The sequence below is a fragment of the Eleginops maclovinus genome, chromosome 16 (genome assembly GCF_036324505.1).
Source record: "Eleginops maclovinus isolate JMC-PN-2008 ecotype Puerto Natales chromosome 16, JC_Emac_rtc_rv5, whole genome shotgun sequence".
Classification (NCBI taxonomy): domain Eukaryota; kingdom Metazoa; phylum Chordata; class Actinopteri; order Perciformes; family Eleginopidae; genus Eleginops; species Eleginops maclovinus.
The window spans coordinates 23,747,594-23,772,897 of NC_086364.1; the positions used below are offsets into that span (position 1 = coordinate 23,747,594).

At 42.9% G+C, this 25,304-nt stretch overlaps 1 protein-coding gene across 2 annotated transcripts; it reads left to right on the forward strand.

The window, feature by feature from the left end:
* Window positions 1-10,306: 10,306 nt before the first annotated feature.
* On the forward strand, window positions 10,307-24,090 carry syt5a (synaptotagmin Va). Of its 2 annotated transcripts, XM_063903853.1 has the most exons (10): window positions 10,687-10,886; window positions 17,316-17,473; window positions 18,955-18,969; window positions 20,145-20,326; window positions 21,615-21,701; window positions 21,799-21,966; window positions 22,358-22,525; window positions 22,610-22,727; window positions 23,134-23,267; window positions 23,869-24,090. In XM_063903853.1, the coding sequence occupies exons 2-10, from the start codon at window positions 17,323-17,325 to the stop codon at window positions 24,076-24,078; spliced, it is 1,233 nt and encodes a 410-aa protein (XP_063759923.1). In that variant the 5' UTR covers window positions 10,687-10,886; window positions 17,316-17,322; the 3' UTR covers window positions 24,079-24,090. The 2 variants fall into 2 exon arrangements, with proteins under 2 accessions (XP_063759924.1, XP_063759923.1); XM_063903854.1 differs by lacking the exon at window positions 18,955-18,969 and having other exon boundaries at window positions 10,307-10,886.
* Window positions 24,091-25,304: the final 1,214 nt, after the last annotated feature.

Genomic DNA, 25,304 nt, shown 5'->3' on the forward strand with positions numbered 1-25,304 from the left:
TAATTATAATAATAATAATAATAACAATAATAATAATAACAATAATAATAATAACAATAATAACAATAATAATAATAACAACAATAATAATAATAATAATGATAATAATAATAATAATAATAATAATAATAATAATAATTATAATAATAACAATAATAATAATAATAATAATAATAATAATAATAATAATAATAATAATAATAATAATAATAATAATAATAACAACAATAACAATAATAGTACAACAGTATATATACAGTTAATTAACTGTGCAATATTTACCTGGCTGCTAACCTGAGGTTTATTTTGAGGTCTCTGTAGAATTGTGTAATTTCTGTAGATATTTTTGGATCTTTTTCTAACATTAAACTCTGTGGCTCTTTTTTTTTCTGTAACAGAGAATTTCCCCTCTGTGGGACGAATAAAGGGATTCTGATTCTGATTCTGAGCCGCTGCATTAGAGAGGACGAGGACAGAGGGAACTGAAATGAACATCTGCATATTAAGGGTCCCGTCCTCTGGTCCTCAGGGTCACAGTGAGTACAGCGACACAGAGCACCAGCAGCAGAACACTGAGCACTGAGCATCTCACTGCGTAGAAGGTGGAGTGAACCCCAAAGGGGTCTCTGTGCTGCACCAGGGTTTTGGTTGAAGAGAAACACTGACGATTACTGTCAATAACTGCACACCAGTACTCTCCTGTGTCTTGCAGAGAGACATCAGAGATGACCAATCTCCCATCAGAGTAACTGTGTACATTGCTCTGGTTCAGATTAGGATGTACAAAAAAGGTTCTTCCTTTGGTTCGGTTCGACTTAAAGAACCAATAGTGATACTGACCCTTTTCCCAATCTTTGCATCTGAGAGTGACTTCTTCTCCCTCTGAGAACAGCTCTACAGCAGGGGGGGGGGATTTAGGGCACACAAACAGCACATATATTTTCACAGTAGTAAGGTTTTACAGGAGTACAGACCTGTGTGATTTACCATTACAGATGTTAACACCAGAGAGAAGTTCTGGTCCACTACATCCACAGGGGGGATTTGTGGTCCTTTCTGAATGGTGTTGAGGCTAGTCTCCCAATATGGAGGCTTGTCTTCACTGAATTCAGTGACAGGACACTGCAACACAGCACTGTCTCCCACTGAGTGATAGATCACCTCTGTATTCGGCACATTCCGTACAGGGTGACTGCTAACACACTGCTGCTGGTTCATCTTCAGACAGGTGTATTCTCCGAGGTCAGTGGTTGTGATGTTGGATATACGTAGAGCTGATGTGTTTTTCACCACTTGGTATCTTCCTCTATCGTTGTCCATCACTGATGCCGTATTGTCCCCAAAAACTCTGCTCCATCTTTCTTGATCAGATCGATAATCCCGTTTGAGCCACTGGACGTCCAGGTGGTCAGCTGCTTCAGAACAAGGCAGCTCTATTGTTTCTTCATCCCTCATTAATTCAGGTCTGGTCTTCTCTATTGAACCACAGACAGTAACTGTGGTGTTTCTCTCATGAGTCACTTTGCCCTCAGTCCAGCACTCCTCTTGGTACAGGCCGGAGTCTGAATGGGTCAGGTCCTGGATCATGTAGGAAGAAGTATCGGCCGTGCTGACAAGTCGTTGTTTCAGGTCTTCAGGTACTGAGGAGTTCTGGGGCCAGAGGTCAGAGGTGTTCCACAGGACCAGCTTCTCCTCACCAACAGATCTGGAGATCAGGCAGGAGCCGGCCTCCTCTGGGAGCTGGAAGGTGTGAGAGCCTCTTTCCCCTCTGATGACGATGAGTTCTTCAGAGTGAATGTTGCTGAGGAGAGCAAACAGCAGGACGGAGAGCTCTGCCACTGCAGCCATTCTGCTCGGAGGTTTCCTGCTGAGTGTTGAGCAACACTGACACCGCTCACTTCATCAGATCTGTATCAACCCTCAGCCTCAGCGTCTCATTGGTGGACAGACGGGACTTCTTTATCAACCCTCAGCATCAGCGTCTCATTGATGGACAGACGAGACTTCTTTATCAACCCTCAGCCTCAGCGTCTCATTGGTGGACAGACGGGACTTCTTTATCTCCTCTTCAGTGGAAACTCTGAAGAGTTAGGGTCAGGGTTATCAATTCATCTTTGGGTTTGGACTTACCTGCTTCGTGGGTTAGGGTTATGGGGAGCGCTGCGTGGTGCACGGACTCTCGGGTACATATTGTTGTGTTTAAAAACCTGTTAAAAACTCCTGTAATGAAACCAATACAAAGTTGATAAAAACCCTGTTTGGTCTGTGTATAAAAAAGAGCAGTAACTGGAGCACAGAGCGTGTACGGTAGGATTAAAACCTGTTCTCCTGACCCCCCGAGGGGTCTGTAGTTCATAGACTACTGAACAGGGCGTCACCGTCAGGACAAAGGGTATACAATGAAAGAAACATGCTGAAATAAAAGTCAGTGATAAAAAGGCTCAACAGGTAACGTCTGTGTGTCTCGCTGGATGTGGGACAGGTGGGGGGACCTTTGAGACTCAGAGTGACCAAAGGGAGACATAGAATGAGTCCAGAGTCACACAAAATGACTGACTGAGACATTTGGAGCTGGATTCTGCTCACTGACACTCAGAAGGCGGATCACATGACTCCAGGTCTGAGGTCTTGCCCCTGGCCTCCTGTCTGTCAGAGAACTGCTGCTGGTTCATAAAGCACTGAATGGTTTGTTCTGATCTGCTGCTACATTAAGATCCAGAACCCTCAGAGTCAGAACTCAACCTGGATCAGTTCTTATGCTCCAAATCCAGGCTGGAGACTTTTAGCGGAGCTCTTCCTTTCTCACACTGCACTGTAACTTGTGTTCATGTGTTTTCAGCTGGTTCTCTTCTCCTTGCTTTTGAAGGACTGTTTCAGAGCCACTTCTGAATGTGATTCTGCTGCAGCTTTTCTGTCTGTGTTCCTTCTGGTAAAGCACTTTGAATCAGCCTGTGTTGAAAGCTGCTTTGTATTAATAAACGTGTCTTGCCGACCCGTCATGAAGCTCTGTGAGGCTGGACTTCCATATCTCAGTGATCTGTGTTGCAGGACGGCCTCAGTGCTGCTGGCTCCACTTCCTCTCACATCTCCCCGAAAGATGTGACTCAAACTTTACCGTTTCTTTATCTGCTTCTCAGTTTTCTGCTCTTAGTTTAATCAGTCCAAAACCTAACTGTGCGTCATATCTCGTTAGCAGGGTGTACAGATTACAGATAACTGCACCTAAACGACTTCATATGACCTCTGGAATATTTGATATTTACCCTGCTGATTCAGAGCTTATAAAAGCAACACAACAACAACAACAACAACAACAACAACATGGTGACTGTTTGGACTTTGTATAGGTTTTGATGCTTTTACTTTTGTACTTTTACTTGAGGTGGAATCATTTAAAACCATAGTATTTGTACTCGTTCCTTAAGTGCATGATCTGAGTACTTCTTCCATCACTGAATATTACTGAGTGATGAATGCAGTGTAATGCAGTCAGCAGGACAGACCAATACAAATGGAGTTTGTAGATGTTGCTTCAATGTAAAGTACATTTGAGACGTGTGGAATGTCACGTTAACCCTTCAATAGTTTCTGTATCTCTGAGGAAACAGTCCTTTCACAGGCTGAGTCCATGTGTAAAAGGGTCAGATAAAAAGGGTGTGATAACGGAGGGAGACGGGTGTGAAAACCGGGTAATGGGGCTTTAATAGAGGTGCAGTAATGGGTTCTAATAACCGTGTAATGTGTGTGTCATGCAGGAAATAGCAAGACATGAATTCTACAGGATATTTGTATGTGATCGCCCATTTCAGGATAAAGATCAGGAATACAAAGAGCTGTCTCCCAGGTTTGATTGGTTATTGGTAACCTTTATTACACAGACATGGTTATTGATGGATATATATCAAGGAATTATAACACAAGATATAATGCTGACAACAAAGAAGGGTAAACACAAACATCACAATCATTTCCTCTGAAATAAAACATCCGGAACAGAAGATCACAGAAGTGAAAACATTTCATGTGAAAGCCAATGTTTAAAGGTTGGTAACTGAAATATGAAAAGAGATATGAAACATGATGCAGAGCAAAGCAGTGATCCTACAATCACACGTATTTACAAGAACAGCAAGACAGAGAAAATACATTCACAGTAAAGATCATGTATTTATATTTGATAAAGTATTTGTTCTGAGTACTTCTGGTATTTATCGGTTTGATTCCATATCTTAAGTTTAGCCTTTTATATTTTACAGAGGTAATGTATTTATTATGAATAATAACAACAACAACAATAACAACAACAACAATAATATTAATAATAATAATAATAACAATAATAACAATAATAATAATAATAATAATAATAATAATAATAATAACAATAATAATAATAATTATAATAATAATAATAATAATAATATAATAATAATAATAACAATAATAATAATAATAATAATAACAATAATAATAATTATAATAATAATAATAATAATAATAACAATAACAATAATAGTACAACAGTATATATACAGTTAATTAACTGTGCAATATTTACCTGGCTGCTAAACCTGAGGTTTATTTTGAGGTCTCTGTAGAATTGTGTAATTTCTGTAGATATTTTTGGATCTTTTTCTAACATTAAACTCTGTGGCTCTTTTTTTTTCTGTAACAGAGAATTTCCCCTCTGTGGGACGAATAAAGGGATTCTGATTCTGATTCTGAGCCGCTGCATTAGAGAGGACGAGGACAGAGGGAACTGAAATGAACATCTGCATATTAAGGGTCCCGTCCTCTGGTCCTCAGGGTCACAGTGAGTACAGCGACACAGAGCACCAGCAGCAGAACACTGAGCACTGAGCATCTCACTGCGTAGAAGGTGGAGTGAACCCCAAAGGGGTCTCTGTGCTGCACCAGGGTTTTGGTTGAAGAGAAACACTGAAGATTACTGTCAGTAACTGCACACCAGTACTCTCCTGTGTCTTGCAGAGAGACATCAGAGATGACCAATCTCCCATCAGAGTCATTGTGCACAATGCTCTGGTTCAGATTAGGAATCTACAAAAAAGGTTCTTCCTTTGGTTCGGTTCGACTTAAAGAACCAACTATGACCCTGACCCTTTTCCCAATCTTTGCATCTGAGAGTGACTTCTTCTCCCTCTGAGAACAGCTCTACAGCAGGGGGGGGGGAATTTAGGGCACACTACCAGTATATATATTTTCACAGTAGTGAAGGTATTACAGGAGTACAGACCTGAGTGATTTACCATTACAGATGTTAACACCAGAGAGAAGTTCTGGTCCACTACATCCACAGGGGGGATTTGTGGTCCTTTCTGAATGGTGTTAAATAATTCAGTCTCCCAATATGGAGGCTTGTCTTCACTGAATTCAGTGACAGGACACTGCAACACAGCCCTGTCTCCCACTGAGTGATAGATCACCTCTGTATTCGGCACATACTCTACAGGGTGACTGCTAACACACTGCTGCTGGTTCATCTTCAGACAGGTGTAGTCTCTGAGGTCAGTGGTTGTGACGTCGGATATACGTAGAGCTGATGTGTTTTTCACCACTTGGTATCTTCCTCTATCGTTGTCCATCACTGATGCCGTATTGTCCCCAAAAACTCTGCTCCATCTTTCTTGATCAGATCGATAATCCCGTTTGAGCCACTGGACGTCCAGGTGGTCAGCTGCTTCAGAACAAGGCAGCTCTATTGTTTCTTCATCCCTCATTAATTCAGGTCTGGTCTTCTCTATTGAACCACAGACAGTAACTGTGGTGTTTCTCTCATGAGTCACTTTGCCCTCAGTCCAGCACTCCTCTTGGTACAGGCCGGAGTCTGAATGGGTCAGGTTCTGGATCATGTAGGAAGAAGTATCGGCCGTGCTGACAAGTCGTTGTTTCAGGTCTTCAGGTACTGAGGAGTTCTGAGGCCAGAGGTCAGAGGTGTTCCACAGGACCAGCTTCTCCTCACCAACAGATCTGGAGATCAGGCAGGAGCCGGCCTCCTCTGGGAGCTGGAAGGTGTGAGAGCCTCTTTCCCCTCTGATGACGATGAGTTCTTCAGAGTGAATGTTGCTGAGGAGAGCAAACAGCAGGACGGAGAGCTCTGCCACTGCAGCCATTCTGCTCTGAGGTTTCCTGCTGAGTGTTGAGCAATCACTGACACCACTCACTTCATCAGATCTGTATCAACCCTCAGCCTCAGCGTCTCATTGGTGGACAGACAGGACTTCTTTATCAACCCTCAGCATCAGCGTCTCATTGGTGGACAGACGGGACTTCTTTATCAACCCTCAGCATCAGCGTCTCATTGGTGGACAGACGGGACTTCTTTATCAACCCTCAGCATCAGCGTCTCATTGGTGGACAGACGGGACTTCTTTATCAACCCTCAGCCTCAGCGTCTCATTGGTGGACAGACGGGACTTCTTTATCAACCCTTAGCCTCAGCGTCTCATTGGTGGACAGACGGGACTTCTTTATCTCCCCTTCAGTGGAAACTCTGAAGAGTTAGGGTCAGGGTTATCAAGTCATCTTTGGGTTTGGACTTACCTGCTTCGTGGGTTAGGGTTATGGGGAGCGCTGCGTGGTGCACGGACTCTCGGGTACATATTGTTGTGTTTAAAAACCTGTTAAAAACTCCTGTAATGAAACCAATACAAAGTTGATAAAAACCCTGTTTGGTCTGTGTATAAAAAAGAGCAGTAACTGGAGCACAGAGCGTGTACGGTAGGATTAAAACCTGTTCTCCTGACCCCCCGAGGGGGACCCCCCCGGTGGGGGTAGTGTGTCCCACAACATCTGGTAAAAGACCTGGTAAGTAGGCTAAAAACATCTGGCTAAAAAGACTCAAGGTTGACTTTGTTTAAAATAGGCATGCGGCCAAGATGAGTATTAAAATCATAAATAATAAACACTAAATAAATGAATACATAAAAGTGCTTTATAAAACAAGTGTGTTCAAATCACTGCGACCCAAGAGATAAGATATAATACATAAGGAATATAAAAAATATGTCAAAATATAAAATATAAGATATAAGATACACACATTATAAGACAGGGAGGGAACATGTGTTCAAATGAAGTCAACCAAATGCCCTTAAAGTGTTTAAAACCCAGGTCAAGTTCTAGGGAGGTGGTGCAGGTGAGGCATGGGACACATCGGATGGTGTTTTAAAAGAAAACTTGATAAAATATTGTTTTAGGGTAAATCTCCGAGGGAGGGTCCATCATCCATTTAAAATAATAATGGAAAGTAATAGATAAATATAAGTCAAATAAAGTCAAAATGTTTCCATGAAAGATGGGGGATTCATAATATATACAGGACAAAGGGATAAATATATGACCTCCTCGTGTGGAACTTATTAAAAGGATGCAAACGTGCAATAATCATGCAAGAAAATAAATATGTGAACTATAAATCAATAATATAAAACATATTTAAAATATAAAATGTGAGTAAAAGGTGCATTGTTAGTTTAGGTCATGAAAGCATGCGTTGAAAACTCCTCAAAAAGCCCACATGAAGAGGATTTGTACAAAATATATACAGAAAATGAATAAGTAATATATAGATAAAAACTGAAATATAAATAATTCAATCTTCAATTCAAAGGAGGGGTTTGAGGACGGTTTGATGAAGGCCGTTTCCTCCCAGTGGGCCAGGTAGATGTCGGCATAAGCTGGAGCGTACGGCCATAGCACAGCCGCACAGCTGGAGGTACTGGTTGCTATTAAAAACAAAATCATTCCGGGTGAGGGTGAGGTGGAGGAGCTGGATGATGTGACTGTCGGGTCTGGCTGGGTTGGGGTATTTATTAAAAGTGTGTTGAATGGCAGAGAGGCCGAGTGGAGTTTCTATGTTCGTATGAAGTGAGTCTATGTCGAATGAACACAGAAGGGTGTGACTGGGAATGGGGAGGTTTTTAATCAGTGTCCTGGATGTAACTGGGGTGGAGTTTGGAGAAGGGGTTAATGAACTGATGTATGTATTCTGTGATGTTGTATGTTTCAGACCCGCAGTCACTGACGATGGGGCGACCGACCGGGGGGTGGTTGTCTGAGCCCCGGGGAGCCAGGTGCTGGTGCAGAGACCCTGGTAGGCTGGGAGGCGGATCGCTCAGATGTTGGGCTTGAGTTTATTATGACTTTCTTGGAGCCCTTTATCATCCTTGATGTGGAAGTTAACATCCATCTCAACGCTGTTGGTGGCTTCACAGGGCTCTGCAGCAAACAACTCTGGCTCCCTCTGCTGCTGGTGTGGTGGACCTGAGGGTGAGAGGGAGGAGATGGTGTTACTGCATGGCAGAGCGACATTGCTGAAGGGCGATGTCTGCTCTGAGAGGTTGTCTGTAGTCCGGGGAGTGGGTGAAGGGGGAGAAGAGGGAAAATGGGGGGAGGAGGAATTGGATGGAGGGGAAGGATGGGAAATGGAGGGGCAGGCGATGGACCAGGCCCGGGTTCACCCCAGAGAGTCGAGTACCCTCCCGGGGAGTGGGTGGATCTCCACATGCAATCGCTGTCTTGGGTTACGCTGAGGCAGTGGTTCAATCGGACGTACAGAGGCTTAAGGGAACGGAGGTCGCAGTGGAAGGAGAGGGGGGGTCAGGAGGGGTAGGAATAGGAAGGGAGGAGAGGGGAAGGGATGGCTTAGGGTTAAGCAAGGGAGGGGGAAAGGTAGCAGGGGGAGGAGAGGACGACGGGATGAGGGAGGTTAGAGTCCGGCCGGAGGAGACTCTCCCGTCATTGAGGGATCCCTGTTGACGAGGCCCCTCAAGGTTGAAAGGGAGGAGGGGGTGAGTGTCCGTCCGTATCTGACCTGTCCCCACTGGACAGCCCTGTCAGCAGCTTCCTGGTTGAACGGGGGGCAGTTCCCCAACTCCAAAGCAATCACCTGGTCATAATGTGTGTGTGAAATGATCCCGTTGTTGTGCATCCAAGTGTCTGTGTTGAGTCTGACTTTGTTGAATGTATTGCCATTGGGTGAGGAGGGTTTGATGAATGCTGTTAACCGGTTGACCTTTTCCCTCATTCCCTGTGGAAAGGTGCCTTTGTTGATTGTGTTATTGAGTACTTCTGCAGGATGAATGGGCTGTAATAATCTGAAGTATGTTTTGGTTTGTTGGTGGAGTTGTGGTGGAAAGTGTCTCTGTGTTGAATGGGTGTTGGGCCCTAGTGGGGGAGCAGCGGGAGGGCGCCTATCCCCCCCGGGGCCTGTGTCAGTGCTGTGTATCTGTTGGTCAGTGTTATATTCATGATGCTGTAGAGCCGGAGAACTTTGTGGGGGAATCGCAGCTGATAGCTGCACCCGCAGGACAGAGAGTGTGTAGGCCTGGCAGAAGGCCCAGGATGAGGGCCCAGACAGGCGGGATAAAAACAATGGCAGCAATGGGACTCTGTGTTCAAACAATATATAGCAGAAGGGTTATATGCAATAAGGTATGTGGAATGTATAAATAAATAAAATACAAACTACAAAGTGAGATAGAGGAAATATGAAGAACAATAAAAGCAGAGATAAAAAAGAGGGCAGAATAAAAGAACAGTAAAAGGAGAGGGGGGATAAACAGGTTTCAGCTGACTGTAGTTAAAAACAGTCTAAAGAACTCACAGTTTTACTGGCCTGAGGTTGTTTGAAAGCCGGTTTAGTTCCTCCCGAGAGTGGCTAAGAGGGAGCCCGGCCAGCACCCCCATAGGGGGCGCCCTACAGTTTTTGAGCTTCTCAGTCCAGAGATAAAACCATGTTAGCAGGTAAAAGCAGGTTAAAAACAGTCAAAAGCAAGTCTTTGTTGGAGTCCCGGTTGGTGGTGGAAGCTGGTGTCTTCAGTTCCCTTCCTCACGCTCACCTTCATCCTTCATCTTGATAGTCTTTATCTTTCTGTGGCTTGCTGCCTCCTCTGAGGTTTATCTCTGGTTCAGCTGATCCTATTCCCTGAATAACTGGGATCCCCTCTCCTCCTCTTCCTCCTCTTCTTCATCTCCATCAGGACAAGCTGCGTCTGAGCGGACAGGTTTCGGAGGGAAACAACATGATAAAGACCATCGTGTTCGGCCGCTACGAGCTGGACACCTGGTACCGTGTTGTTGTTGGTGGTCCCGGGCTCCTCAGACGCTGTTGCTTACACTGAGAGAGGGGACCACATCAGTCCAGCTCTGAGGTCTTTGCTCTGGCTTGAATCAACAAAGTTCTGCTGCTTCATAAAGCTCTGAACGGTTCAGGGCCGAAACACATTTCTGATCTGCTGCTACATTATGATCCAGAACCCTTCTTCAGGTCTGCTTTCTGTCCCCAGAGTCAGAACTAAACCTGGATCAGTTCTTATGCTCCAAATATCCTGAACAAACTCCCAGAAACCTGCAGGTCCGCTGCATGAGATCTGAAATCAGGATGGATGTCTGAACTCTTCCTGTTCCACACTGAGCTGGTGGTGTCTTAATTGTGATGCAGCATGGCTCTCTGCTGGACACACTCAGTACTGCACCCAGAGTCCCCTCCACCCTCAGTCCTTTTCAAATGTACTTTAAATGTTAATAAAACCTTGGAGTTTGCAAATGTTCCGTTAAAAACAACAATATGAAATAGTTCCTCCAAAGAGAGACTGGTTTGTGACCAAACTCGTAAAGTAGCACCAGAATATAATCACTGATTTCCTTTAGAATTCAGGTTTAAAGTGACAGCGTTAGACTGCGTTTTAAAGATGGAGGTGAGCGGTAAGTAGTTGGCAGGGAGGATATTATGGAGATTAACACAGAGGGGGGGTAACACTGTGCAACATTCCTCATCAGTCAGTGGAGGATTTGTCAGGAGGACACAGAAGCTGGGAAATAAATGAAATTAAACCCAGGAGCTGAGAAAACGGACTCTCATTAAGGTGAGTTTTCTGATGCCATGTCTTTGTTTTTTAAAGATAATTGATGGTGTTTGAGCACAGCCTCGTGATGCTGTTTAGTAAAAGAAAGGGTGGGATTGTAGGTTTTGAAATACTGCACACATTTGAATTTATTTTTACGGTATTTTTCTTATTCGTATTGCACTATTTATACATTTGTACATGTTCTGTATATTTACTCGTGGTATTTTTTTTACCAATTAATTCCACTTACCTAAGAGTTAGTTCAATTACGCACTGTTATGCAGCAAAGCAAATTCCTTGAATGTTTACTTGGCATTTAACCTGATTCTGGTGAACTGGAACAGAGAAAAGCCTTTGCATTTAATAAGATCGATGCTTTTAATTCAATATAACATGATAATTAAGCATGATTGATTTCCAGCAGATCCATTACTAACTAACTTCAGCTTTAGTTTATTCCCTCTGTGCGTGCATTTCACTCACACATCCGTTAAGAAGCAGCTACTCAAATGATGGGATAAATGCTAAGTCTGACCTCCTTCTGTTTTATGTCATGGATGCATTTTAAATGTGAAGGTTGTTTCTTCCGGGAAACATTTCATTTGACGTTCGTGGAGGAGGTTTTTTAAACCTAGCAAAGATTAGTTGAAGTGGATTAACGGAGACTAATGCGCGTCTATTTACAGCCTGTGCTCACGTGCAATTACCCACAATGCACCTCTGCAATACACCTTTGCATAGATATGCAATGAAGGAAAGTTACAGTACATTTACAACTTTTTAGATTCCGAGTATTTTTATTTAATACTACTCCACTACATTTTAGTATTTTTTTAATACTTATTTTAACGATTTAGTTGCTAAGATTTTGCCTTTAAAAGTCATATTATAGTATGTCCAAGGTTTAAAAATAAAGTATCTCAAAAACTATTTAATACAATTGTTGAAAGTTGAAAATGTCGCGGAAAAAGTCAACAAATCTTATGAAAACCGTTAAATAGATAGATAGAAGAATGGGAGGATGAAACCCTCTTTATTAGTCACATACATGCACACAGCAGAGCACACAGTGAAATGTGTCCTCTGCATTTAACCCATCCTAGTACTGGGAGCAGTGGGCAGCTATTTTGCAGCGCCCGGGGAGCAATGGGGAGGGGGGATTGGAGGTGTCCGGTGCCTTGCTCAAGGGCACCACAGCAGGGCCTAGGAGGTGAACTGGGACCTCTCCAAGTAGCAGTCCACTTTCCATATTTTTTCAAGTCTGTTCGGGGACTTGAACCGGCGACCCTACGATTCCCAGTCCAAGCCCCTACTGACTGAGCCACTGCTGGACTAAAGTTTAGTATGTCAAAAGATATTGATGCTGAAAAATACGAAAACAAGAAACAGTATCAGATGTTGGAAAAATGTAAAGTAGGATAACACAGTAATACAGTATTAAACATAAAGGATTTAGTCATAGTAAACCAAACCATAGTACATAGGACTACAGGCTCATTGTACAGTTCTGAAAAAAGTCATTACAGTGTTTTTGAAAACATTGTGGAAGCAGTTATAGTAAAGTATGTTGAACATATGTAAGAAGTTATTAGAAGTTAGAGAATAGAGTGTAAAATAAAGGCACAGTATTTGATGAAACAAGTCCTAGTACTGTAGAGGTGTTGTTTGTTAAATATGAGAAACAGTATGTTGAAAAATATATCGTATAGTACACAAAAAGTAACTGGGTATGGTATGTGAAGAAGTACTTGATGGCGAATAGTAAATCAACCATGACATACCATTGATTATCTACTACACACACACACACACACACACACACACACACACACACACACACACACACACACACACACACACACACACACACACACACCGTTTCTCTAATCCTCTGCTGATGCAGTCTGGGAGATAAAAGGTTTACAGTAACACAGCTCGCTACCTAAATCACATCTCATTATTGGAATATGATGTGTCTGTGTGTGTGTGTGTGTGTGTGTGTGTGTGTGTGTGTGTGTGTGTGTGTGTGTGTGTGTGTGTGTGTGTGTGTGTGTGTGTGTGTGTGTGTGTGTGTGTGAGTGTATATTCCAGCTGTTCTGAGGGAGGATGGATAACAGATAGGAAGGAGGGAGAAAGGGGAGGAGATGCAGCGAGGCAAACTGTCCTTAATTTGTTTAAACCGAGGGATTTTTGGATTACCTTTGGCAATTAATCTCGTTACATCGCAGGGGGAAGTCTGCTGGAGGGGGTTTAAAGTCAGTGGTCTATGAAGTGCACCAACTGAGCTCTACTTAAAATATTGTCCTGATGAAACTAATAACTATAATAATATATCATCTTCCCAGAGCTACAGGCAGGGATTTAGCAGGAGTATACCTCACGTTCTCATGAATTTATATGCCTTTTAATCCGATATTTTACAGCAGAAAGGTACTTAGATCTATTATATAAGTAAACGTAGAAATGCCATTGTGTACAAATACTGTGATACAAGTAAAACACACGCACTGGGAAAGTTATTAAAGTAAAAGTAAGAAAGTATAATCAGCTATATGTAAAAGTTCCCAATGCAGGCATTTCTTTCAAATAAATCATTCTTAAAGTGCAAATTGGCCAAAGGTAGTCTCAAAATATCACATTTTACTTTACTTTACTTTAATTTATCAAAGAGTCTCAAATAGTTTTGATTTCTATGCAAAAATCTTAATTTGTAAAGTTTTAAGATAAATGTAGTTGAGTAATATTTCCCTTTGAATTATGTTGGAGAAAATTATAGTAGTGTACAAATAAAACACTCAAGTAAAGTACCTTAACTTTGCACTCAAGTGAAAATACTTAACACTCCTCTGAATCACATAAAAGCTATCCAGCTAGTTTGCTATTTAGCTAGCTCGTGTTCACGTCTTATTTTAAGTGGTTAGCTCCAGTGCTGACCTGGAAACAGCGACGTATGTTGTGTTGAATGTTTGATAACCACTGTCCAAAACTATGTTGGTTAAGGCTGCCTTAAAACGAGTTTAATCCATCGTAGTGTTAAGCTAACCCGCTAACGAGCTACCTAGCTATGTAGCTAGCTATCTGTCTTTGTTGAGTGATCTAGAAATTCCTTTGACTGAATTATAAATGAGATGCTGGCAAGAACACTTCTCCTGCTTAACTGCTTAGCAGGAATATAAATGATGTAGTTATTTTAATGAATAACATTAAGATCAGATTTTTTGTTTTTAAAAAGCTTTATCCTCTGTTGTGTTCTGTGAATTTCTCTAAGAGGCAAGGAGTCCAAACGAAGTAGTGCGGTTATAATCAAGCTGATTTATTTCCAGTTGTGATGAAGATATACATTCTCAATATTGAGGCCTCTGGGTTTATTGAGCCACAGACTGCAGGTTCTGTCTTTCATTTCCACCCAAAGCCTCGACATGTGACATCACACAATATCTATACTCTGTGAAAGATAAAGGAGCGGTCCCTTATGACATGTTACATGTTTTCAGTGTGGTGCGTGTTGGTTTCTGGTTGGAGGACAGCCAGAGTCCTCCCCTCTTGGATCCATGGGTTCCGGGTCTGCATCCTGTTATCTAATCCTTCTCTACTCTTTGCCATAACCCTCCTGTCATTTGTGAAGCACCTAGGGGCCTCTCTTCACTAACCTCTACTGTCCCTCTCTTCACTAACCTCTACTGTCCCTCTCTCTGGCCTCTCTCCACTAACCTCTACTGTCCCTCTCTCTGGCCTCTCTCCACTAACCTCTACTGTCCCTCTCTCTGGCCTCTCTTCACTAACCTCTACTGTCCCTCTCTCCACTAACCTCTACTGTCCCTCTCTCTGGCCTCTCTTCACTAACCTCTACTGTCCCTCTCTCCACTAACCTCTACTGTCCCTCTCTCTGGCCTCTCTCCACTAACCTCTACTGTCCCTCTCTCTGGCCTCTCTTCACTAACCTCTACTGTCCCTCTCTCCACTAACCTCTACTGTCCCTCTCTCTGGCCTCTCTTCACTAACCTCTACTGTCCCTCTCTCTGGCCTCTCTCCACTAACCTCTACTGTCCCTCTCTCTGGCCTCTCTTCACTAACCTCTACTGTCCCTCTCTCCACTAACCTCTACTGTCCCTCTCTCTGGCCTCTCTTCACTAACCTCTACTGTCCCTCTCTCCACTAACCTCTACTGTCCCTCTCTCTGGCCTCTCTTCACTAACCTCTACTGCCCCTCTCTCTGGCCTCTCTTCACTAACCTCTACTGCCCCTCTCTCTGCCCCCTCTCTCCACTAACCTCTACTGCCCCTCTCTCTGGCCTCTCTTCACTAACCTCTACTGCCCCTCTCTCTGGCCTCTCTTCACTAACCTCTACTGCCCCTCTCTCTGCCCCCTCTCTCCACTAACCTCTACTGCCCCTCTCTCTGGCCTCTCTTCACTAACCTCTACTGCCCCTCTCTCTGCCCCCTCTCTCCACTAACCTCTACTGCCCCTCTCTCTGGCCTCTCTTCACTAACCCTACTGCCCCTCTCTCTGGCCTCTCTCCACTAACCTCTACTGCCCCTCTCTCTGGCCTCTCTTCACTAACCCCTACTGTCCCTCTCTCTGGCCTCTCTTCACTAACCCCTACTGCCCCTCTCTCTGGCCTCTCTCACTAACCTCTACTGTCCCTCTCTCTGCCCCTCTCTTCACTAACCTCTACTGCCCCTCTCTCTGGCCTTTCTTCACTAACCCCTACTGTCCCTCTCTCTGGCCTCTCTTCCTCCTCTCTCAAAGGCATATGCAGTTAGTATTTTCTGTGATCAGAGAAGTAGAATACAGTTATTTTCTTATGTTTTAGCCCACCTTTAACTCTGTCATGAAGCTCACTTCTCTTCATAGTTTGAAACCCTCTCTGGTAGCATTTATACATAAATAAGTCTTTATGAGCAAGCAACAATAATTCAATAATATCCTTCACCTCTTTAAATGGTATTCAACACATGTATTACTGTCTCCTACAACTTTTGTTCAAGCATGCTATTGTAGTATAACGTATGCTAGCGGGCTACAGTAGGTTATTAATGACTGCATTCAAGTAAATTCATTTTATGCTGATTTATGCTATAATACCACTAGTTCATTACATTTCAAGTGATATATTCTACGTACTCTGCAGGGTATTCTTACAAAGGAATAGGCTAACCACAGATTAAACTATGCAACATTATATAAAGCAGTTAAATGAACCTTTGATTCAACAAGATACACATTTAATGCTCATTATACATAAAATCACAAGTCGAATTTGTGGTATTTTCTCGTTGTGGTGTTGCTATTTAAATAAGCCTTTATAGCATCTCAAGCCTTTATGTTAGGTATTTTACTACTAGCTTCACAAATTGGAATTTCCCACCATAATTTATCTCAATTACTTAAAGGCACTATGAAGACAGTTTTGTTGGTGTTTGTAAAACTATAGTGACTGAATGGTGAGAGGAAGAGGAGTGGTGTGACTGAGAGAGGATTAACGAGATTAAACCAGGTGAAAGGTCAACGAGCATCAGGTCTGACTGAAGGACACACAAAGAGCCAGCGTTTGCGTTGTTGTTGCTGTCATTCATTTAAGACGGGACAATTAAGACACATTTATGTAGGACAGAACGCCAGAGGACGTCCTTCCTTTCTGTGGCCATCAGACTGTTGAACTTATCTACCTCAGGTCAGAGGGACAGTGGAGACACTGCGTCCTGAGGCCAAAATCACCTTGTTTAGATTATACTGATTTTATTTGTATATATGCTGCTAATTGCACAGCGGGTATTGTGGTGTATTGTATAAACCTACGTATTAACTGTCATTTTGTTGCTTTTATTTACTTACGATGTTTTTTGGGGGCTTTTTGCCTTTAATCGGAGAGGACAGTGGAGAGTGACAGGAAAGTGGGAGACAGAGTCGGGTGGGATCCGGAAAGGACCACAGGTCGGGAATCGAACCCGGGTCGCCAGCGTACGGTGCAGGTGCCAGTTGCGCCACGGCCGGGGCCTACTTACTTTCCTACTTACTTTCCTACTTACTTTTATGTTAGTTTGATTTTACCTCTCACTTTGTACTGCAACTGTTGCACAGCAATTTCCCTCGGGATAAATAAAGCTTCTTGAATCTTGAATCAGCACTTCAGACCATGAACATTTAGATTGAGCCCTAAAAGAATAGACACAGACACACACATAGACACATGAGCACAATAAAATAATAGTGACGCACATGTGCTTAATTAAAAGCACATTAATACAAACACACATATGCACGGATAAAAGCGAATAGGTCATCGACTCTACCTCAATGTTAGAATCGCCTCTGGTTGGTAATAATACATTTTAGTTATCGAGCGCTCAAAGACGCTTTACAGAAATGCATCATCCCTGCACATTGGGGATATATACATAACATTTGATTGGTTGATTGATTATCTGCTCCCCTTCCCCCTCTCAGAGCAGCGATGCGATTGGTCAGCCTGGCCGGGGCGCGGCTCCGCAGGGCAGCGGAGGAAGAAGAGAAGCGGGAACCTGCGGCTCCTCCGTCCCATCACTCCAACAAACAGTTCGCAAGCATGAAGAGCAAGTTCTTCAACGAGCTCACACACCTGCCAAGTGAGCACACACACACACACACACACACACACACACACACACACACACACACACACACACACACACACACACACACACACACACACACACACACACACACACACACACACACACATTTTAGGACAAGTCAAACACACTTTTGCTTATAGCTGTTGATACACATAAACCTATTCCAACTCCAAATCAGTTTGGTCTGTCCTCAAAGACTGAATCATTCGTGCAATGTTCAGACAATCAGGCTCTACTTGGTTTGATTTTGAAGGGAGGCCAACCGTTATACACATAAAGTTGGGATGGGAATTGATAAGATGTTATCGAGACCTACGTCATTAATGATTCTGCTTATCGGACAAAGGCTCCGTGGAGATAAAACGTTGGTTTGTTCCGACAGAAGATGTTTAATAGACATGCTGCTAGGTTGGGAGGCAGTGAGGTGTGTGAAATCAAAAACAACTCCGAGAACAACTCCAGCATCGACAGAGGAATTGATAACGTTGGAGACAAACCGTCAGACAATTAAGAACCGTATTTGAACCTTCCTGTTGTCCTCAGACCCGTTTCCAAATGATTTGAAGGTTTATTTTATCTTAGTCCCAGTAAAATAATGTGCGCTTGTTCTCTGCGTTAAAATAATAATGATCACTTTCATTAGGGTTAGGGCTTTATGCACATTTATAGCATCGAGGGTCAATTTGTTTTCCTTTTTTACCTCAGAAATTAGGTTAGATTTAGTGTAAATTAGGTCTTTGTACTCTACATTTTAAAAAGAAAGTAAAACTGAAATGAGAATACACTTGGCTTTAAAGGTGTAGCACAGATTTGTGTGTTTATTTATACCTTATGCTTCACAACAGTTGATAGGAAGACAACACATGTGATAACTATCCTAACATAAGGGTCAGTGTACTTAACACAGCTGTACACTGATGGAGTTTTGGATGAGTCATTGATTCGTCCCAGATAATATCCCTGATGTTTTCCTTTTGTGAATTGGCACACAACAATCTTTATGTATTAGTCAATCAGTGGAGCAGCCAGTTCAGCAGATACAGATCTGTATTCAGGGACAAACAGAGAAACTAATATCATCTTAAACTTTCATGCCATCCCTCATCCCTCATCCCTCATCCCTCATCCCTCATCCCTCACCCCTCACCCCTCATCCCTCATCCCTCATCCCTCATCCCTCATCCCTCATCCCTCATCCCTCATCCCTCATCCCTCATCCCTCATCCCTCATCCCTCACCCCTCATCCCTCATCCCTCATCCCTCATCCCTCATCCCTCATCCCTCATCCCTCATCCCTCACCCCTCACCCCTCATCCCTCATCCCTCATCCCTCATCCCTCATCCCTCATCCCTCATCCCTCATCCCTCATCCCTCATCCCTCATCCCTCATGTCCTCTCATCTCATGTTTTCATTTCTGTATTCTGTCCTCTCTCATCTCTTCCTGTGACCACTCTGCTCTGCTCTTCAAGATCATAAACTCAAGAGTAAGTGCATCTCATTATTACAGAAAATGTGTTTTACAGCTGGAGGAAACAGCTCTGAACTGTTCTTTATTAGTATTGGTCTTAAGTATGTTTTTGAGGGGATTCACTTGAAGCATCACTCTGGACCGGGAGTGAATCATAAACACACTCAGCGTTTCCTACCACGAAGTCATAATGTTAGCATGACTCACAAACATCGATTTACAACAACTACCAGAGTATTCCTACACTCTGGTACTTCTACTTTACTCAAGTACAAGATCTGAGTACTTCTACTTTACTCAAGTACAAGATCTGAGTACTTCTACTTTTACTGAAGTACAAGATCTGAGTACTTCTACTTTGACTGAAGTACAAGACCTGAGTACTTCTACTTTTACTGAAGTACAAGATCTGAGTACTTCTACTTTTACTGAAGTACAAGATCTGAGTACTTCTACTTTACTCAAGTACAAGATCTGAGTACTTCTACTTTTACTCAAGTACAAGACCTGAGTACTTCTACTTTTACTGAAGTACAAGACCTGAGTACTTCTACTTTTACTCAAGTACAAGATCTGAGTACTTGTACTATTACTCAAGTACAAGCCCTGAGTACTTCTACTATTACTGAAGTACAAGATCTGAGTACTTCTACTTTTACTCAAGTACAAGATCTGAGTACTTCTACTTTACTCAAGTACAAGATCTGAGTACTTCTACTATTACTCAAGTACAAGATCTGAGTACTTCTACTATTACTCAAGTACAAGACCTGAGTACTTCTACTATTACTGAAGTACAAGATCTGAGTACTTCTACTTTACTCAAGTACAAGACCTGAGTACTTCTACTTTACTCAAGTACAAGACCTGAGTACTTCTACTTTACTCAAGTACAAGATCTGAGTACTTCTACTTTACTCAAGTACAAGACCTGAGTACTTCTACTTTACTCAAGAACAAGACCTGAGTACTTCTACTTTACTCAAGAACAAGATCTGAGTACTTCTACTTTACTCAAGTACAAGACCTGAGTATTTCTACTTTACTCAAGTACAAGACCTGAGTACTTCTACTTTACTCAAGTACAAGGCCTGACTTTTTCTACTAGTCCCGTTTAGCTCATTAGGAATCCCTTCACCGTTATCTCCCACCAACCTTCACAGTACAAACCCTCCTTTCTGCTTCCTCCAGTGCCCATGTGGGCAATAGGAGCCATCGTGGTGGTGGTCCTGGCCCTCATCGCCTGCATGGGGTTCTGCATCTACAAGAAGTGCATCAATAAGGGGAAGAAGCCCAAGAAGGTCCGCGAGAGGAAGGGAGGCCGAGGGCGCCGGAAGAAGGACAAGGATGGAGAGGACGGAGACGACAAGAAGGTGAGGAAGGGTTGAAGGGGTCAGTTACTCTGCTCACAGTGAGGTGAATACTAAAGCTTGACTGAGGACATTTGAGAAATGCTTGGTGGGGGGGGAAGGACGACAGCTCCATTGGTAGTTAAGTTGTCTAACTGGTTAGCTTAGCTTAGCACACAGACTGGACACAGGTGGTATGGCTTGGCTCTGTCCAAATGAACAAAATGCTAGCACTGGTATATTTCAACACCTGTAGATAGAGCAAAGTTAGGTGTTTCCCCCTGATTGCAAACTGTATGCTAAGCTAACCAGCTTTCCTAAAAGATCTGGCTCCTTTTTCAACTTTAGATTCTTTCTCTTTCTGTCGACTTTAAAAAAGGTTCGATTATTTTTTCAAAATTATCCCTTTTTCCTTAAAAATTCAGCAGTTTCTTCAAATGTTTGACCTTTTTTTCTAAATTTCTACTTTGAAAAATGTCCCACTATTTTCTCAGTTTTCTAAATCCAACAGCTTTGCAAAGTTATGCCTCCCCCCCTGATCGCAAACTGTATGCTAAGCTAACCAGCTGTTGGCATTAGCATCATATATAATGCACAGGTATGAGTGTAGCATCTTTCCTTATCTAACTTTTGTCCAAAAGAGAATATAGCTTTAGCTTGACATTAACCAGACCGTTCTAAACACTAGTGCATTAGCTTCAAATAGAACAAACAGATTTTGTAAAGAGGTTTTAATGGCCAAGGTGCAGGAAAAACAGCTGGGTTTTTATTCTGCAACGGATGATAGGTCGTCTTTTTTGCTGTTGTCATATCAGAGGGGATCACCTTTTTGGAGCTAGGATTGCAAACAGGGGTGTTTTAGTGGAGGGGTCTATGAGAAGTCTGCTGCTCCTTCCCCAGGCCAACAGATGGAGTCAGCAGCAGAGAGTCAGTGCGTTTCTGATGAAGTCACTGCCTCCCTGTCTGCAGCTCTTTGGCTCTGGTCCAGGTGAGACTAGTGATGGACGAACTGAAAGCTTAAACGGGATGACGGAGGAACAGCTGCTGGTCCCTCGGATTAGAGAGGCTTGCGGTGACAGGCATCAATTCAGAATATAAGCTAGAAATGACCCCTGCCCATCCTGACCCCCAGAGTCAGAAGTGGAATTGGTTTAGAGATCAGATTTTGCCCACTTTGTGATGTCACAATGTGTTTTGGGTTGTGCAACCATTAGCCAATAACCAACCAAGGTATAAATATAAATGCATTCTCTTATCTTGTCATTTTCAATCGCTTCACAAAACTGCAAAAAAAATGCTTTGTGTCTTACAGGATGGAGAGGAAGGGAAGGAAGATGAGGAGAAGGAGAACTTTGGAAAACTGGAGTACTCGCTGGACTACAACTTTAATGATAACCAGGTACATAAGAAGTACTGCATTCAAAATCTACCCTATAATCTGAACATTGAGCTCAGGTTTGCCCGCCGTTTAACCTTTCATCTCCTTTCTTCTGCAGCTGATCGTGGGCATCCTGCAGGCTCAGGATCTCGCAGCCATGGACCTCGGAGGGACTTCGGATCCCTATGTTAAAGTCTACATGCTGCCGGACAAGAAGAAGAAGTTTGAGACCAAAGTCCAGCGCAAGAACCTCAGTCCAGTCTTCAATGAGACCTTCACCTTTAAGGTGTGTACTACGAAGAGTAAACAATAAAGCAAGTTTATTTATATCGCACATTTCAACAACAAGGCAACAAGGAGTCTTTGAGTGAGTCCTGCTACCACACGGTTACAGTAGTCCAGTCTACTGAAGATGAAAGCATGGAGAAGTTTATACAAATCTACCTGAGACAGTCCTTTAGTGCTAGATATGCTCTTTAATTGTAGGATGCTCTGTAAATGTGTGCATCATCTGCATAGAAACTCATTTTAAGTGGAAATCTAATAATACTGAGACTGGGATTCTGTCATTAAAGACCTGATCAAGAACCTTTCAGAGCTATGTTGTGCTCCAAAACATGAAGGTGGAAGTCTCTTAAGGCACTTAACCTTCCTTCTCTTCTGCCATTCCTCTGCAGATACCCTACAGTGAGCTGGGGGGTCAGACTCTGGTGCTGCAGGTGTTTGACTTTGACCGTTTCGGTAAGCACGACGTAATCGGCGAGATCAAGATCGCCATGAACAGCATCGACCTGGCACAGCCGATACAGGAGTGGAAGGATCTTGTTGGAGGAGAGAAAGAGGAGGTTCGTAATGTAACCGACATTTAAAGCAACCGAAGCTCTGTGCAATATGAAAACTAACACGTGCATTTGTTGTGTGTCTGACAGCAAGAGAAGCTGGGCGATATCTGCATTTCCCTTCGTTACGTCCCCACGGCCGGTAAGCTAACGGTCAACATCATGGAAGCCAAGAACCTGAAGAAGATGGACGTCGGAGGACTGTCGGGTGAGAGCACACACAGTTCGATGCATTTGTTCTGCTGAACACTAAGAAACAGATGGAAACTATGGTTATCCAGCTGGCAGTTGAACCACCCTAAGTCTCTACCATTATTTACTCTAATGGAGTGGTGCAGGAATGAATCAAGGAACTTTTAGGTTGATAACCTTTAGAAATAGCACAAAATACAAGATAAACATGAGCCAATTCATGCTCAGCTTGATTGCACTTTTTTCTGCGAGTGGGGAAAATGTGTTACATCTGACCAGACATTTGTGAAATAACGATTCTGACTTTTTCTCACAACAAAAAAAAAACTTGACTTCTGAGCTAGCATTAGCAGCTAACAGTGGCTAACTTTGCATGGGTCCCTCCTGGCTCCCTCTCTGACGCCGTGTCTCTGCTCTCTCAGATCCCTTCGTGAAGGTGGTGCTGCAGCACAACGGGAAGCGTCTGAAGAAGAAGAAGACGTCGGTCAAACAGAACACTCTGAATCCTTATTTCAACGAGAGTTTCAGCTTCGAGATCCCCTTCTCCCAGATCCAGGTTCGTATTCCAGAATCACAGAATCGATGTCCACCTGCTAGATTCTTAATATGTTCTACTTTTAGCTTCCTGATTTTATCTTACTTGATAGTTTTCTGTAAATATTTGAACGCTTTTTCTTTAAAATGTAATTTTCTAAATAATGAATAATAGTTAGCACAGACTACTATCAGCTGAAGTGGAAGTACACAGTTCTAATAGCATTGAAATGTTGAAGTTTGTAAACGTTGAGCCAATTATAGACACAGAAGAAAAATAGTAGAAACTAATGAACCGTTTTTGGTTTTAGTGAATACTAAAGGAATATTTAAGAATAACAGAAACACTATATTCTGTTAAAATCATGACCCAAAAGAAAAGAAAAACCCTGGATAGATTCACTATCTTGTCTGACCCAAGAAATAAATATGATATTGCTGAAGGGGCTAAAAACACGTACATTATTTTGGGTAAATATCTGTCGAACTGTCAAACTCAGGTGCATTTATATCTACAGGTGCTAATAGGACTGTAAGACGGATACTCTTCTGGTAAAGAAGCAGGAAAGGTATCTGAGATGTGGTTATGACTGAATCCCTCTTCACTGTTTCTCCTCGTACAGAAAGTGCAGGTGCTGATTACCGTCTACGATTACGACAAGCTGGGCAGCAACGACGCCATAGGGAAGTGTTGGATCGGGTACGGAGCGTCGGGCGTCGGGCTGCGTCATTGGTCCGACATGTTGGCCAATCCCAGGCGACCGGTGGCCCAGTGGCACACACTGCTGCTCGAGGAGGAGCTGGACGCTGCTCTGAAGGCCCCCATTCGCTAAACACAATCACACACACACACACACACACACACACACACACACACACACACACACACACACACACACACACACACACACACACACACACACACACACACACTCATATATATTTATAGTATACACCATCGTCTGCTTAGAGCTCCCTTTCTCTACTGGGCGGCGTTCGACCATCAGGGGTCCACAGTCCTGGGCTCAAACGGGGTTTTTTTGGGGTGACCGCTGACGTTAAATTGACCGGACCTTTTTCTGCGGATTGATATGACTGCACACGTCCTCCTTAGCAACGGTCTGCTACCCTTAGCAACGGTCTATTGGCGAAAATAGCAGACTGCAGAATGTTCCAAATAGACCAATCAGCATCCAGTATTTAACTAAGCTGTGTTATAAATAGTCTGCAAATTAGTTCTGGTACTTTATTTTAGAAACACACCCATTTCTTTGTGTTTTGAGTCTCTGAACTATATTTCCTTTTCCTTTTGTCTTCCAAGCGTTTAAACTGGAGTTTCTTCCTGTGAAATGTAGTTTAGTTGAATGTTCTTACTGTCTGTTTTTGCGTCAATCTGTGCTTGTGTGTGTGTGTGTGTGTGTGTGTGTGTGTGTGTGTGTGTGTGTGTGTGTGTGTGTGTGTGGTTTCACTTTCCATACCATGTGAATGTAAATAAATAGATAAATAAATAACACGTTTCCAAACAACAACAGATGGTCTGATGGGTCGATTGACACACACACACACACACACACACACACACACACACACACACACACACACACACACACACACACACACACACACACACACACACACACACACACACACACACACAATCATAACTACATGTTTATGATGTATCATGCTTCAGAATGAGATTATACTTTCTAATAAAATCCAGAAATCTAAAGTAATCCAGTTATTAAATGTAAGGCTTTTTTTCTGGCACAACACATTCAGGTTTGTGTGTGTGTGTGTGTGTGTGTGTGTGTGTGTGTGTGTGTGTGTGTGTGTGTGTGTGTGTGTGTGTGTGTGGATTAACACTGTGTCCTCTTTAGTCCTTGTCTCACGCTTTAAACCAAACATGTGATGCAGGAATTAAAAGTCTAATCTCTACCACAGAACAAATTACAGACGTCCCGCCCCTTAGCCTATCACGTGCAATGTGTTGTCCCGATAGCCAATAGGTGTTTGAGTTTTCCATAGGGATGTCACTAGGTTCCGGAAGTAAACAAAC

Excerpts from the sequence above, each read along its gene's own strand:
- syt5a (XM_063903853.1), top strand. The coding sequence starts at position 17,323 with ATGCGATTGGTCAGCCTGGCCGGGGCGCGGCTCCGCAGGGCAGCGGAG. Across the intron at positions 21,702-21,798 it reads ACAACTTTAATGATAACCAG|CTGATCGTGGGCATCCTGCA; the intron begins GTACATAAGAAG and ends TTTCTTCTGCAG. Across the intron at positions 22,728-23,133 it reads GGACGTCGGAGGACTGTCGG|ATCCCTTCGTGAAGGTGGTG; the intron begins GTGAGAGCACAC and ends CTGCTCTCTCAG.